This window comes from Toxotes jaculatrix, chromosome 24, assembly GCF_017976425.1.
Source record: "Toxotes jaculatrix isolate fToxJac2 chromosome 24, fToxJac2.pri, whole genome shotgun sequence".
Lineage (NCBI taxonomy): Eukaryota > Metazoa > Chordata > Actinopteri > Toxotidae > Toxotes > Toxotes jaculatrix.
In genome coordinates, this window is record NC_054417.1 from 2,731,317 (window position 1) to 2,746,719 (window position 15,403).

General features: G+C 43.2%; 1 protein-coding gene across 3 annotated transcripts; it reads left to right on the top strand.

The window, feature by feature from the left end:
- The first annotated feature begins 1,250 nt into the window (after positions 1-1,250).
- On the top strand, positions 1,251-14,997 carry tubgcp3 (tubulin, gamma complex associated protein 3). Of its 3 annotated transcripts, none has more exons than XM_041032245.1 (23): positions 1,251-1,415; positions 2,543-2,650; positions 3,672-3,739; positions 3,852-3,929; positions 4,235-4,443; positions 5,390-5,568; positions 5,762-5,874; positions 6,829-6,957; positions 7,074-7,142; positions 7,270-7,402; positions 7,499-7,665; positions 8,298-8,408; positions 8,581-8,689; positions 9,478-9,667; positions 9,791-9,926; positions 10,012-10,080; positions 10,186-10,321; positions 10,444-10,532; positions 10,784-10,915; positions 11,030-11,170; positions 11,323-11,439; positions 11,575-11,669; positions 12,431-14,997. In XM_041032245.1, the coding sequence occupies exons 1-23, from the start codon at positions 1,340-1,342 to the stop codon at positions 12,495-12,497; spliced, it is 2,721 nt and encodes a 906-aa protein (XP_040888179.1). In that variant the 5' UTR covers positions 1,251-1,339; the 3' UTR covers positions 12,498-14,997. The 3 variants fall into 3 exon arrangements, with proteins under 3 accessions (XP_040888179.1, XP_040888181.1, XP_040888180.1); XM_041032247.1 differs by having other exon boundaries at positions 7,276-7,402; XM_041032246.1 differs by having other exon boundaries at positions 6,832-6,957.
- The last annotated feature ends 406 nt before the right edge of the window (positions 14,998-15,403 follow it).

Consider the following 15,403-nt stretch of genomic DNA (forward strand, 5'->3'; position numbering starts at 1 on the left):
CCCTGCGCTTCTACCAATAATCTTCTTGTCTTGCTCCGCGGCCAAAGGAGCTTTACTTTCAACCACGTCACGGGGAGCCAGGTGGTTGCTCTGAGTCGAGGTGAGCGCATGCGCACTCCGGTGCGTTTTTTGGGGGGGGGGGGGGCGCAATTGATTGGATGTTTGAGTTAATTAGGAGAGTGATTTGGTCGCTCGGGGCGGGACAGTGGACCGAGGACAAAATTTGTGAGTTGACAGTTTTTGTGAGAAACACATCACAAACTTATTTTGAAAAGCAAACATTATTATGTTCTACTATTTAAAATCATAAAAAATCATATTCTTCACATGCCCGCTTTTTCTGCGCTGCAGATTAAAGATAGATTTAATTATTTTTGTTCTTTCAGCCGAGATTTAATAGATTATCGCAGCAGAAAGTTAACACCGTGAATACAATATAAAGTCAAGGCTTTGGTGCGGTCACATTAATGGTCAGAACCACGGGCCGTGGTGCTTTGTTTCCGGAGGGAAATATTTTCATTCATTTGTCCAACCTCTGTTTCCTGGAGACGCTTTTCGGCGGGTTCTGTTCAAACAGCAGCGTCAAGGTCGCGACAATAACAGCCACCATGTGCGGCTTCGATCTTCACAATAAAAGCCTAATGTTATTCTTTGTACACTGCATCAAATAAGAAATCATAAAAAATTTTAAAAAATATTTGCATATTACTAGTACTGTACTTTTTGGATTACTTTAATGATTTGTATACATTCTAGGTTTTGTCTTACTTCTATTTGAGCACTGTTGCGTTATAGGTGATTACAACATAAGAACCTTCCACACAAAGGCTTAACCTAGACCAGTAAAGGTGCTGTGAACGCCAGCGTACCCCAAACACTCTTTAAAAAGGCATATCCGTCTGTTCATCCCATTAAAATAACAGTGAAATTGATGGTTTGCAGTAGGTCCATGTGAGACCAAGGTAAATACACTTTGGGATGTAGACCAGTCCTTTTTTTCTGACACAGTTGTGTAGTATAGTTAATAATTTCTTGCACTATACCTTTAATAATCGTATACTTTAGTTTGTCTTATGTAGAGTTCTTCCATTTTAGCCTGATATTTTATCATCATTCATTCATTCACACTTCTTTGATACTCCTGCAAGGTGAGAAATCAAATGCTTTTACTTTGAAGGAAATGTGGCGCGAGCAGCGGTCATGTTCTTCCTGCTTCTTGCTAGCTTGACTCAACTTGCCAAAATGGCGTTGCTTGTAGTGGCGGACTGGAGTTAGTTCATATGAATTAGTGGTATTTATTCATTTACTGGGCAACAACGAAACATTAGACACGGCTAGCATGGCGACCCTGGATCAGAAGTCACCCAATGTTCTTCTCCAGAGCCTGTGCTGCAGAATTACGGGGAAAAGCGAAGGTACATCACCAAACGTTAGCATGCTCCGCGCCAGTTCAGATACGTGCGCTATTCAAGTATTCAGGAGATGTCAAAGCTAACCTTATTCAAAAATTCAGCACTTTGTCGTTGCTCCTCGTATTGTAAACATACTTATTTTACCCATAAGGTAAAAACATTGCCTGAATCTTTATCGTCTAACGACAAATTCGGCATATAATTCTCACACCAGATAGCCCTAGTTTCATTAATAAATACGCTTTTTCACTAATTGCGCTGGCTCAACCCGGTGTGTTTTTCTGACGGAATGTTGTAGAAAACGGTTGAAGTTAAACTGAAATGAGTGCTGCTTGGTCTGTTGGGCATATGCCGAACTTGCGAGCATATAACTAATTTCTCAACGTCCTTGCAAGTGAACCAGCACACTTCAGACGGATGAAAAATATAAAAATAGAGACGGTGTTTGGCATCACTTTAGCTGTGTAGGGCAACGGCACGTAAGCGGGGCTAGGTCCGCGTAGCTGTCAGCCAATGGGCTCGGCTACAAGCACATCACGCTTAACATCTTAATTGCCTTTCCAGGTGTTATTAACTTTGGTTTGATTAGGTGGTTAGCTGCTCACTCCAGCTATCTGTAAGTTTGTTAGCCAGTTAGCTTCCATTCTGACCAGTACACTGTTTGCTTGGTAATTGGATGCACTTGCGTCCGGCTAGCTGCAGGCCCCTGCAGGATGCAGGCATCTCAGAGTGAGGTTAGCATGTAGCATGAAAAATATCTATATAATCTTGTGTTTTTCAGTCACTTTGACGCGATTGCAACTTTAACCCCGTCGTCAAAGACACCAAAGCTTTGCAGTTTGGCAGTGTTGAAAGAAATTTTTATCTGGAATTTTTTAAAAATCCAAATCCAGAGTGTTAGTCACACTAATTTTGTCCCATTACCTACACCCCTTTTCAAAGCAGTAGCCCATTTACACCAGCATCTGAGCTTTGAAGTGTTAGATTTTCCAGCTTTTTCAAAATAACTGGGGAAAATGTTGTAATGAGTAACAGCAGCAAAAACTCCTGGCCATAACTGATGGTCATTTCTACATTATTTCAAAGGGCTGCCATGACTTTTAATCATTACTGGTTATTTATTTCTCCAGCTGAAGTTGCCCACCAGTTCCAGTATGCAGTACGAGTCATTGGCAGTAACTACGCCCCCACTATTGAACGGGACGAGTTCCTGGTGTCAGAGAAGATCAAGAAAGAACGTAAGTGGCATTTGGACAAATACTATTCCCCAGTCACAACACAATCATACTGTAGGTTACTGAATCGTTGTAACAGAGGTGAGGAACTCATTATCCACTATTAACCTAAATATAATTTTACTCTGTTGTGCCTTTGTGGCCTTTCCCCAAATTCAAAAACCAAACCTGCCTGACTCTGTTGCTGTCAAGTGGTTTTGTGTTTGTCCTCCCTGTGTGCACTTTACCTTTTACGTTGGAGCCACTCTTCAAAAAAAAAATCTTTATTGCCCCGTAATAGCAAATCCCAGTTGACATTTATAGTAGCCAAGGTAGCACCATTAGTGGGGAAAACATTGATCTGAGCGAAAACCAAAATAGTGCAGCACTTACTGTACAAAATGTTTTATTTATCCAAGGTTTTAAGTTGGATTTATTGGAATTCTGATAAAGTACTTTTTAAAACCACAGTTACAGTAAAAATTATAATCCAGGTCATTACTACTGTATATTGATTCCTGAGGCGATTAAATCAGATGTTTAGTTGAGTTTAATTTGAATCACATACACAGAAGCCAGCTGAAGAATTCCAATAAAGGTTTGTTTTATTCTGTCTGTTAGTTTTCTGTCATGCAGCAACACGTAGACAGGGTTCCCTCATACTGTTCAGGTCTTAAAATATCTCTTTTTATGAAGGTCTCATAAATACAGACACTCAAGGTCTTTTTCTATTCACAGTGTAATGGCAGGTTTCTTTGTGCTGCAGAACAGAACGAGCGGTACAGTCTGCATCCTGTCGGCTTTTCTAAGCACAGATGGACCTCGTGTTCCTCACCAATTTAATTCCTGCTGTCTTTTATTTTGCTCTGCACTTTAAAGCATGGCTATATTTCTTTTTTTTTTAAGTGATCGTAAATTAATATCTGACTTTAAAAAAAAATCTGCCTTGTTAAAAGGTTAGTGCTTTAGGAGACTTTGAGAAGCACATCTGTGTACTGTTACTCTCAAACACCCCAGCTTACAGTTTGTTTTGATGCTGTTTCAGTGCTGAAGCAGAGGAGAGAAGCAGATGCTGCTCTGTTCTCAGAGCTGCACAGAAAACTTCAGACGCAGGTTAGTAATTATTAACACAAACCACTTCAGTGTGAAATGTGCACCCAGCAGATTATGATGATGTTTAGCTGATGGGACGTTGTGTGTCTGTGCTGTGTTGACTGTTTGACAGGGCGTCCTGAAGCATCGCTGGTCTGTCCTCTACCTGCTGCTCAGCCTCTCTGAAGACCCTCGTAAACCGTCCAGCAGGGTGAGGGACACACACACACACACACACTCTCAGAAGCTTTTATAGATTCACTTTCGAGAAGCTCTTGTTTATCCACCCCCACATCTCATTCAAATGGCATAAGGTCCAAAGGTGATTGCATTGTTTACTATATTTATAGATCACACTGGATTAAAATATTTTTAGTAGTGTCTAGTTTCTTTCTTTGTTTTTATGATTATTAATTCTCTGGTTTTTCATTCCTGTTATATTCAGTAACAAAATAAGCATCATAATAAAAGTATGATGTTGAGACTGACTCCTCACTGTCTCTCTGTCCTTTCCAGGTTGGGAACTATGGGGCATTGTTTGCCCAGGCCCTCCCCAGAGACGCCCACTCCACGCCGTTCTACTGCACCCGGCCCCAGAGCCTGGCCCTGGGCTACGGGGATAGAAGCGGCGGGCTCTCGGCCAGTGTGGGGACCAGTGGCATCTCCAGTCTGGGAGTCTACACACTGAACGGACCCACGCCAACGCCGCAGTCGCTGCTGGCTGGGTGAGCATACGTACACACCACCACACTGGTTGAAGACACAGCTCTGAGTCTTTTTCTTGTTTCTGCTCAGCTGTGATGTCGTGGATCAGTGCAGTACATCTTCTGTTGATGCTGCTCTGCAGTCAGTTTTAATGGATCTTAATGGATAAAACTTCATTCAGCTCCAGATGCACTTAGACAAAGTCTGCTGTGAACCTGAAGCCAACATAATGCTTTGAATTATACCTATACATGCTTTATATAGGTGATCAAAATAATGCGTACACCTTCTGACACAGTATGGAGATTTTTTAAATGAGAAAATAGCATAATCTGTATAATCATTAAGTCATTAGTGGACATGTTAACGTAGAAAAGAAGCCACTAACATCTTTACAGCTGAATCACACTTTCCACCCGAAAGGCTCTGGGAGAACAAGGTTATTTATCTGATGCTCGTCTTGTAAAAACACTGAGTGTGAGATAAAGGAAGCATCAATTATCAGCAGAAAATGAACTTGCCTCTGAGCCTGACCTCTTACAGATCTGTTTTATGAGGCCATCAGAAGGCCATTTAATTCCATTTATCCTTATTAATAATGCAGCAGTCCTTCAGTTACAAATGACCATTGAGCTGTCTGGGTGCACCTTTTAATCGTGAAAGGTCACATCCTCACTCCAGACATAAAAAAAAGGTCTCATGGCATTGAATTGTAATTTACACTCTGGGTAATAATGCAGTAGCTGTGCTTTAATTATGCAGAGATGTGTTTGGGTTTATTTTTAAAGCTTAATTTGATTTTCATTGTTCGATATGTTGATAGGAGTCATTATGAAAGAAGACCAGAGTGTGGACTAAGATCAACACCAACTAGATCATATCCATGTTAGCAAAAGGACAGTATCAGTGCAGGACATTGGTCAGAACTTTGTAACAACAGTAAATGTGTGTTTGTGTGTGTTTTAGTCAACAGCCTCAGTCAGCAGCTGGAGGTGGTCAGCCTCTGGGCTCTCGTCTAGCCTGGGCTCTTCCCCTGAGCTCCTCCCCGTCCTCCGCTCTGGCCCCGCCGACCACCCGCCCACCCCTCGGACCTCCGGGTCCCTCCACCAGAGTGGTCCGTCCTCGCCGAGACGGTGACGCAGGTGGTGAGTGACATGTATAAACCCAAAATGATATTATGCCGTCAGTAAGCAGCGCGGGTTACGAGCTGAGCAGACCTTCATTAATGTGTTTTATTTGTCTGAGGGTCCATCAAGTTAAAAAATACTTTTATTTCAAACTCAGAGCACAAACTGTGTTTTTAATGTACAGTAAATCCTTTGTCCTCTGCCGGTGTAGGGGAGGTGAGCGAGGCGGCGCTGGTGCGAGACATTCTCTATGTCTTCCAGGGAATCGATGGCAAGTTCATCAAGATGAGCGCCCAGGATAACTGCTACAAGATAGACAGCAAGGTACCTGAACCTGCGTCGAGCCCTGTAAAGCTTTTAATGGACTAATCAGTTCAGCTGATCACACACACGTTACCCAGAGGGAACCTAACAGTATAGTTCAGGTCATCATCATCAGCCCAGAACAGCTGCTGCAGGTGAACAGAGGGAGCTGTTCTCTGTCTTTGGGGAGAATTTGTTTCTCTGTTGGCCAGTTTTTCTTCTGAAGCCGAGCTGAAGTGGCGGTCGCTGCGTATTCAGAGTAGATGACATGACATCAAGATCACTGTTGTTGATTGGACTTTAAAAGAAAGATCCAACAGATCAATATAAAGCTCTTTGGCTCCGAGCCACATCGACCTCTTTTTTTTTTTTTTCTCTTTTCTTTTCTCTGCCCTGTCAATTTCTTTTATTCCCCCTCTCATATCATCGACAGGGAGGCCTCAGATGTAACCTGTCCCATATTCTCTCAGTGGTTCTAAACATAGACTTGTGGTCATCTACTGAGACCAGAGATAAATGAGTTAAGGATGGAGATACTTTGGACTCCTTTTTTTTTTTTGGCCACTTAATGTCTCTGTAAAGCTCGTTGCTTTGCCAGTTACAGTAGGTACACTTACAGTTACGTAACTTACGACTCTCTGTGACGTGACTCCCATCAGTTTTGGAAGTTGGTTGAGTTTATCTGTATCAGTTCTTATGCTGAGGGCTCAGTGCATCTTGTCTCCAAAAGTTAGTGGAACATTTCCTTAAAACAGCAAAGCTTCCAGCCTCTGTGAGCCCTGAGGCACAGATGCCTGAAAGGACCCGTCTTCTGCTTCGCTGTCGAGTTGCATATTTTTCAGTGACAAAATAATGACATGCATATGTGTCATTATAAGTCATACAAGTGTTCATTATCAAAAGTTGAATAAACGGAAAAATGTAGGACGTGGTTCTCTGTGTTGTGCGTGTGTTGTAACGTGTGCTGTGCCTCAGCAGGTGGTGCTGTGCAAATCCCTGAGGGACATCAGCAGCAGACTGGCCGAGCTCGGCTGGCTCCACAACAAAGTCAGGAAGTACACCGATGCCAGGAGCCTGGACCGGGCCTTTGGGCTGGTCGGACAGGTGTGTCTGCGCTTGCCATATGTACTAATTATCCTCTGTCAATAAGTTCCTTTTTTTAGCTAATCCTCCACTAATGCATGTCTTTCCATCTCTGTCTGTCCCCTCAACGTCCTCAGAGCTTCTGTGCCTCGCTCCACCAGGAGCTGAAGGAGTACTACAGGCTGCTGTCTGTCCTCCACTCACAGGTACAGATATGAACCATGTTCAGAAGCTCGTCTGAGAGAAAAGATGGAGGATGTTTAAATTGCTGTAGAAAAAATGTTCCTTCCTTTTGATGATTGGTGCTTGCTGACCTGTATGTGTGTGTTGTAGCTGCAGGTGGAGGATGACCAAGGTGTGAACGTGTGCACGGAAAGCAGCCTGACTCTCAGGAGGCTGCTGGTTTGGATGTATGACCCCAAAGTACGGCTCAAAACGCTAGCCGCCCTCGTCGACTACTGCCAAGGTCGGTTGTCTGCGTGTGGTGTTTGCGTTGTGGTGAGTTAACATATGATGATCGGAAGCGTGTGTTTTAATCTGTCGTGTGTGCGGTTGTGTTCAGGTCGAAAGGGAGGCGAGCTGGCTTCAGCTGTTCATGCCTATGGGAAAACAGGAGACCCACAGATGAGAGCGCTGGTTCAGCACATCCTCAGCCTGGTGTCACACCCAATCCTCAACTTCCTCTACAGGTGGATCTATGACGGAGAGCTAGAAGACACCTACCACGAGGTACACACCTCTTTCTAGTGGTCTAGTGTGTCTGAAGCTCCAGGCCTCCTGGAGCTCCTCTTCTTATAGAGAAACCATCAGGAATTTACAGCTTATTTCTGAAAATTGTTCTGTTTAACTCCACTGATGTTTGACCCCAATGAGAAAGAAGATAGGTGAGAGGGGGAGGGAGGACAGAGGGAGAGGAATAAAGAAAGAGAGGCGAGGCAGGACAGCTTCTTAAATGAGAACTGATGAGGGGAGTGTAATGGAGAACCCGCTGATGGATGTTTCTCCTTTACTTCTCCCCGCTCTTTCTCTCTCACTCAGAGTATTTATGTGTTCAGCGTTAACCATTAGTTATCACTGGACTGTGGTACTAAGTGCTGTGTTTAAGAAAACAGAGGCAGAGTTATTGCACCTTTCAGGAGGGAAATTACCAAATGGTTCACACATCCACAGTCTGTAGAAACAGATATATGATATATGATCAAAAGTTACATCTGAATCCGTTTCATTTAAATCTACAGTGAATAAAGCTGTAATTAATTGATCAATCAGTAGCTACGTCACATTGACGCCAGTTGGGAAAGTCAGACTTTGCACTGTTTATTGAATTGTTTGTGTCTTCATGCATGTGTGTCTGTGTGCAGTTCTTTGTAGCATCAGATCCCAACGTGAAGACCGATCGTCTGTGGCATGACAAGTACTCCCTCAGGAAGTCTATGATCCCCTCATTCATCACCATGGATCAGGCCCGCAAGGTACACACCCACACACACTGTCCCAGGTCTCTTTATTTATTACCATAGATCAGAGGTACTGGGCTGTAGACGCACACAACAACAAAGTTTCACCACTGTGACCAACCATCATCTCCTGTCGGCTCTTTTACCTTAAGTCATATCAGCTCATTATCATCTCTCCCCCCTCTAGGTTCTGCTGATCGGTAAATCCATTAACTTCCTGCATCAGGTTTGTCACGACAGAACGCCGCCGGGCAAAATCACGGCAGCATCCAAGTCTGCAGACACACCTAAGGATGGTAAGAGTCTCAGCTGCTCTCTTCCTGACTCTCTCTCTCTCTCACACACTCTGGTTAATAGGGAAAGTTTCACAACACTGTATTCGGTTTCTGGGCATAATTAGGATTAAAAGAGTTTTTGCGACACCTCAAAATGGGACAGAAAATATCAGCAAACGTACAAATGACTTTAAGAAGAAGCTGTAACACAATACAGCGTGCTCATGTTAGAAGTTGGAATGGTGTTGCTGGCTTTATTGCCTCTCTTTATTTAGTTTTCTTTTCTCAGTGTTATTGCTGAACCACGCGTACAAATGATGTCATTGACCAATAAGGAGCCTCTTTTTTTTTTTGTGCCGTCCTCATCATATCGATGTTGTTATATTGACGTGGGCTTGTGGACTGGCAGTGATCGATGCTCTTACCGTTCTCTGGCCTTGTCCTCCTCTCCCCCCTCTCCTCTCCCTTTGACTATGAAGTTGAAAGAGGTATACTTAGCCATATTCTATCGATTCAGTCTGTAGGACTTCATCAGACCAGTTTGATCTGGAGCTTTTATTGTATCTGTTGAAGGACATTACTCTCACTTCCTCCTTATTGTCCAGCAGCAGAGCTCTGGATGTGTATGTGGTCTTTTCCATCTTTCCTCTTTCTAATGTTGTAAGAACCATAAAAAAGATTGAAGCTAATCTTCAGTACCATTTTATGAGATTTAGATTTTTATCTGCTGAACAATGTAAACTAACAACGCAAACACATAATGTCGCTGTGTGAAACCCATTTGAGTTAAAGCCTCCACGTTCTTCTAGCTGCAGAGCTGCTGTCCGACCTGGAGGGGGCGTTTCAGGAGAAAATCGATGCTGCCTACTTTGACACCAGCAAATACCTGCTGGACGTTCTCAACCGCAACTACCTGCTGCTGGAGCACCTGCAGGCCATGAGGAGATACCTGCTGCTGGGCCAGGGAGACTTCATCAGGCACCTCATGGACCTGCTCAAGTTAGCAGCAATATATGTTTAATATATATTCTCTTTCATAACACTACTACTGTTGCTTTGTCCTTTCTAATATTGGACTAAACATTGGTCTAAGTTTACCATGTCCTCATTATTTTGTCCCAGACCAGAGCTGGTACGTCCTGCCACGACTTTGTACCAACACAACCTGACCGGTATCCTGGAAACAGCCGTCAGAGCCACCAACGCCCAGTTCGACAACGCAGAGATCCTCAAGAGGCTCGATGTGCGCCTGCTGGAGGTAAGGAGTGTGTGTGAGTTTGTGTGTGTCTGTGCTACAAAGCCGGGTTTCGCCAGGTCCTCACCGTGTCGTTTACCGTCTCCAGGTGTCTCCCGGTGATACAGGCTGGGATGTTTTCAGTCTGGACTACCATGTTGAGGGACCCATTGCTACGGTAACACACACATGCTCTTTCTGTTACAGTTCTTGACATATTGGGCATGTTTTTGCTGCTGTGTTTGTGTATTAATACATCTGTGTGTGTGTGTGCGCCCCCCAGGTGTTTACTAGGGAATGTATGGGCCACTACCTGCGTGTGTTTAATTTCCTGTGGAGGGCCAAGAGGATGGAGTACACACTGACTGACATCTGGAAGGGACAGATGTGTAATGCCAAGCTGCTGAAAACCATGCCTGGTACATGAACACACACACACACACACACACACACAGAAAACACACTTTCATAGAACATGAAATTTTATCCTGCATTTGTGTTTTTCTGTCTGTGACCTGACGTTGTGCTGTTTACTCTGCAGAGTTGTCCGGCGTCCTGCACCAGTGTCACATCCTGGCCTCCGAGATGGTCCACTTCATCCACCAAATGCAGTACTACATCACCTTCGAGGTCAGACCATTAGCGGAGCTGTTAGCATCACAGGCTGTAAAACACCAGTAAAAAGTAGTAATTACAGCGGGAGGCGATGTGCCGTGTCTGTTAAACGCAACACTGCGTGAGTCTGATTTACAGCGTCAGCGCGAGCCTTGAAGTTTGTGAGGTTAACTCACTTTTAGAAAGATGCTGGTTCAAGTCCAGACCAACTGCAAAACAATGGAGTTTATGAGACGATAAAAGTTACTGAAAGTGTGTGTGTGCAGGTGCTGGAGTGCTCCTGGGACGAGCTGTGGAACAAAGTGCAGCAGGCTCAGGACCTCGACCACATCATCGCTGCCCATGAAGTCTTCCTGGACACCATCATCTCGAGATGCCTGCTGGACAATAACAGCAGGGTAACACACGAACACACACGATGATCTTATGGAATAAAAAAAAGCTCATGTTCGTCATTTTTCCCGTCTTTTGGTTTCCACACACATAATTCCTTGAATTCTGTTTCTTTCCAGTCTCTGTTGAACCAGCTGAGGGCCATATTTGACCAGATCATAGAGTTTCAGAGCGCCCAGGACTCCCTCTACCGCTCTGCACTGGAGGAGCTCAGCCTTCGACTGCAGTATGAGGAGAAGAAGCTGCAGAGAGAAGAGGAGGTAAGAAGCGGAGGAGGAATTGAGGTTTCTGGGCCAATGATGAGCTACAGTGAAGAGAGAAAGAGCAGGATGTTTTGAAAGTAGTGGCAATGTAATATTTTTAGTGTGATCATCTAACCCCTCTCAATCTGTGTCTTCTCTCGCTGATTCAGGGTCAGTGGGGAGTGACGGCCGAACAGGAAGCAGAGGAGAAGAAGAGGATTCAGGAGTTCCAGGAAACTATACCAAAGATGCGCTCCCAGCTCCGCATACTCACACACTTCTACCAGGTACCAGCCTGAGCCTCCTCTAGGAGCAGCCATTTGCATTTGGTCTAATCAGCTCTTATATTGTGTCCTCTCCTTTTCAAACATTTTCCTTTTCCTCTGTTTCTGTCCTGCGGCTGCTCCCTGCCCTTCTCTCAGAGCATCGTCCAGCAGTTCCTGGTGCTGCTGATGACAAGTTCAGACGAGAGTCTGCGTTTCCTCAGCTTCAGACTGGACTTCAACGAGCACTACAGGTTAGCCTTTTAAAACGCAGCCAGCACAGGTAGTATTCTGAAAAACAAATCCATTAGTTTGCTCCAGATTTACTTTTCCAGACTCTCCACATAACATGCAGACTGTAGATTTCTAAGAGATGGAAATTACTGATGTAATCATCAAGTGATGATCAAACACGACTTATGTGTGTGTTCAAACTAAGGTTTTATTTTATAAGTGCCAACTTGCTGCAGGCCTGTTTTCAAGTGGCTCTGAGGCACCTCGTGTCGATCGATGTGATGTAAAGCGCTTGTAGTTATCTGCGCAGACGGTTTCCCGTTTTTCTGAGACACAGCTGTTTTCAGCTTCGTCTGATATCCGACAATCAAACTGCGAATTTTCTCACTGCGAACTGGAGAAAATGCAAAGTGTGAGACAGCGCTAGCGGAAAGCCGTGAGCCGTTGTGTACCGGCACAGTGCGAGCGATATTTACTTGGAATTTCATCAGCACATTTTGAAACAGATTTAATTTCTGAACGAGCTTCAGTGGAGTCTTCAGTGGAGTCAGGTGAGACTTCAGGTTATTAGTGTTGTGTAGTATAAATAGGGATTTAGTTGATTACTCTTGAGGTTGTATCTTTCACTGTTCCCTGTACTTTTAAGAGCCACAGATTCAGCCTAGCAGAACGTAGAGTAGCTTCATTAACTGCTAACTGTTTATAATATTTCTTATTGTTATTGCATGATTAATGCTGGTGTTAGTAGAACACACTTACACAATTATTATGCCTTCCACAGGGCCAGAGAGCCGAGGCTGCGAGCTTCACTAGGCGCCACCCGAGGGCGACGACTGTCAAATATCTGACATGGAGACAATGGTATTGACAAGCAACGCTTCCAGTCATTGGAGCATGGGGTGTGACGTCACAGAGATGGGCCGACCAGCAGACTTTGAGCACGTCATGTCGAGATGATGTCATGCCTTGGAGGAGTCCTGGTATCGCCGCGGCGGCAGTCACCAAGTGATGACATCACCGCAGACAGCCCCCCCCCAGTGGAGTCGGCCCGGCTTGTCGTGACATGCAGAGCAGACACCCCTGGACAGACGGAGCTCCCCGCGTCACACGGCCGCCGCACATGGCACGCCTTATCAACGAGGATAAACAAAACCTTTTTTTCTCAGCGTGGTTGCCAAATCTAGTCCCAACACACACATAATGTATGTACATAGAGTTTATGCAAAAATGTATGTATGTGTGTATATATGCACTCGTCTGTACCTGTGGCTTTGCATCCTCTCACTAGGGTTGGACAGATATGGGTCCGATATTGATGTTTTTTCAATTTTGTATTTATTAAAATGATTAATTGGGATAATTTTTACTACAGTTATTCCACAAGAGACAGTGTTTCTGCTGCAGAGTTTTCTCTCTCTTATGGTGGGAAAAAAAACAGCATGAGGCGCTAAAGCTGTATGGACGAGCAGGAAACTTCAGCATATTGAATATTTAATATTTATGGTCAGTATTGGCACATCGCCCTATCAGTCTAACCCTAGTTCTTCACTCACCTCCTTAAAATCCAGGGTTTTTTTAGTATGTCAGGTCAGCTGTCCAATCACAATCAGAGGATTTGGAACTACACACACACACACGTGCGCACACACACACACACTTGTTTGCAGATAATCCTGCATTGAGTGACAGGAAGACAAAACTGGTTCATGCAGACAAAAAGCTCCTTTGTTGCTGATATGTTGTTGATTTTAACTAAATAGTTTTCTGTTTGTCATTAGATTTGTGAGACATAACAAACAAAGGATCTGGCTTCTGACCAGTGAGATGAACCGACCGATATAAAGAATGTTTTTAAGGGTTTACTGTGTATTTAAATCTGTTTTCTCGCTGTTTCCCTGCTTAGTTTACAGTATGTGCTCTTATGTCTGTATGAGAGATGGATCATGTTAAAGAAAACAATCCTCACAACAACCACAACAACCTCACTTCTCGTCACTGCATAAACAATAAGAACTATAAGTGTTCAGATATTTCAGTTTCTTTAAATATTGTAAATATTTCTAAAGCAAAGCTAATGTTTAAAGAATTTAATGGTTATAAATGTTAACTCGGGCAGTTTATTTTCTGAAATAAGTCTATTCCCTCATTATAAGTAAACAAGAGAGTTAGTGTTATAAAGTGAGGTTTGCTTCATGTTGTTCACCTATATTTTGTCTGTGAAAGACCATAAAAACCTTTGGATTTGATCATATGATTTTTAAAAAAATGTTAAACAGATGAGGAGAAGCAGCCATGATGATATCGCTGTGACCACAGGCTCAAAAACATCAGCTGCACCCAAACCTAAAAATATCTGTCCAAGGTTTAATCAGTCAGGGTCAGCGCGGCCTCAAATTACGTACTTATCCACTTACAGTTATAGTCAGTCCCTGTTATGTCCCAAAACACAACAGAGAAGTAAAAATGTTAATTTTGCTTTGGCTCAAAAATGGAGAATCATCAGTCTTAATTGCTGTGGTTGGACTTAGCTGCTGGATTTCCGCTGTACTTCTCATTCAAGTGCTTTGTGCTGTAGAAAAAGGCAAAAAATGTTCGAGACTGAAAAGCCAAGTAGCATTTTAATCATCCAGTTATACAATCATTTCCATGTGAACGGCTGTGAGCACTGATCCTGGATCAGGGGCCAGATGTTTCTGAAACCAGTAAAAACAGAAATTAGCAGACATTGCACATGCATGTTAAAGGATATGTTTAACTCACTAACAAACATGCATCAAAATTAAGTTTGTACACCTCCTCATAGTTTTCAGTCTAGTCCGTTAGACCCCCATAATTTACGGTAACTTTAATTAACTATATAATAATTCAGAAGTCCATATTAAACCTTTGTTTTGAGTTGTAAGTGGAGTGTGGGGTTTCTTTTGTTTCATGGGGAGATGTTTACTCCTGCAGATTAACAACTCAAACTGTACTTTAACGTCTCGGCCTGTACTCAGAGTTCAGCAGCAGATGTCCTCCAGCGTCAGCTCTGGAGTCACTGTCAACAGATTCACTTCTAACAATCCACAGAAACACGTGTGCAGGTTTGGTTTTTGACTGTTGTGTTGTTGTTTTTTTCATTGTCAGTGGAACAAATCGGTGCTGCATACGGTCACTAGACCAGTTAACTGCTTTCCGACAATGAATTTCCTTCATGGACACCACACTGAACCAGGGTCAGCACTCCTGCGCTGTCTGTCTGTCTGTCCTCTGCATTGTATAGCACATAATGTATAGAATATAGGGAAACAAACCATCCTGCTTCTTCTTTAATAAAATGTTTTTTTTTTTTTTTTTCTGTGTGTTCTAGCACGTGTTGATTTGAATGTCCTTTGACTTACTGCCACCTTCTGGCAAAAAGACAAAGATAATAAGAAATAATATTAATAACATACAGAGATACAGTCAGTAATGTTACGTACAGCCTCATTTTTATGTCTATGGGATTTCCTGAAAAGTATAAACAACTGAATTAAGGCAGAACATTCTTAATCAATGTGTTGCTTTGAAAATACATAAATCACCACCATAAAGAGCACATGCGCCGTTCCATTTGCATTTTCTGGCACGTATGCTCATGTTTTGCGGCGGATGTGATTTGTCTTAACAGAAAATAATAGTTAATTTAGGAGTGAGTCTTTTTTTTTGTATTTTAAACTGAACTGTGTAAGAGCTGAACCACTAGAGGGAGCAACAGCTTCTCTTTTCCGCTGTG

Bases quoted from the DNA above. Each gene is read 5' to 3' on its own strand.
- tubgcp3 (XM_041032245.1), top strand. From the start codon at position 1,340: ATGGCGACCCTGGATCAGAAGTCACCCAATGTTCTTCTCCAGAGCCTG. The intron at 9,668-9,790 runs GTTAGCAGCAAT...ATTTTGTCCCAG, and splicing joins CACCTCATGGACCTGCTCAA to ACCAGAGCTGGTACGTCCTG. The intron at 10,081-10,185 runs GTAACACACACA...TGCGCCCCCCAG, and splicing joins TTGAGGGACCCATTGCTACG to GTGTTTACTAGGGAATGTAT.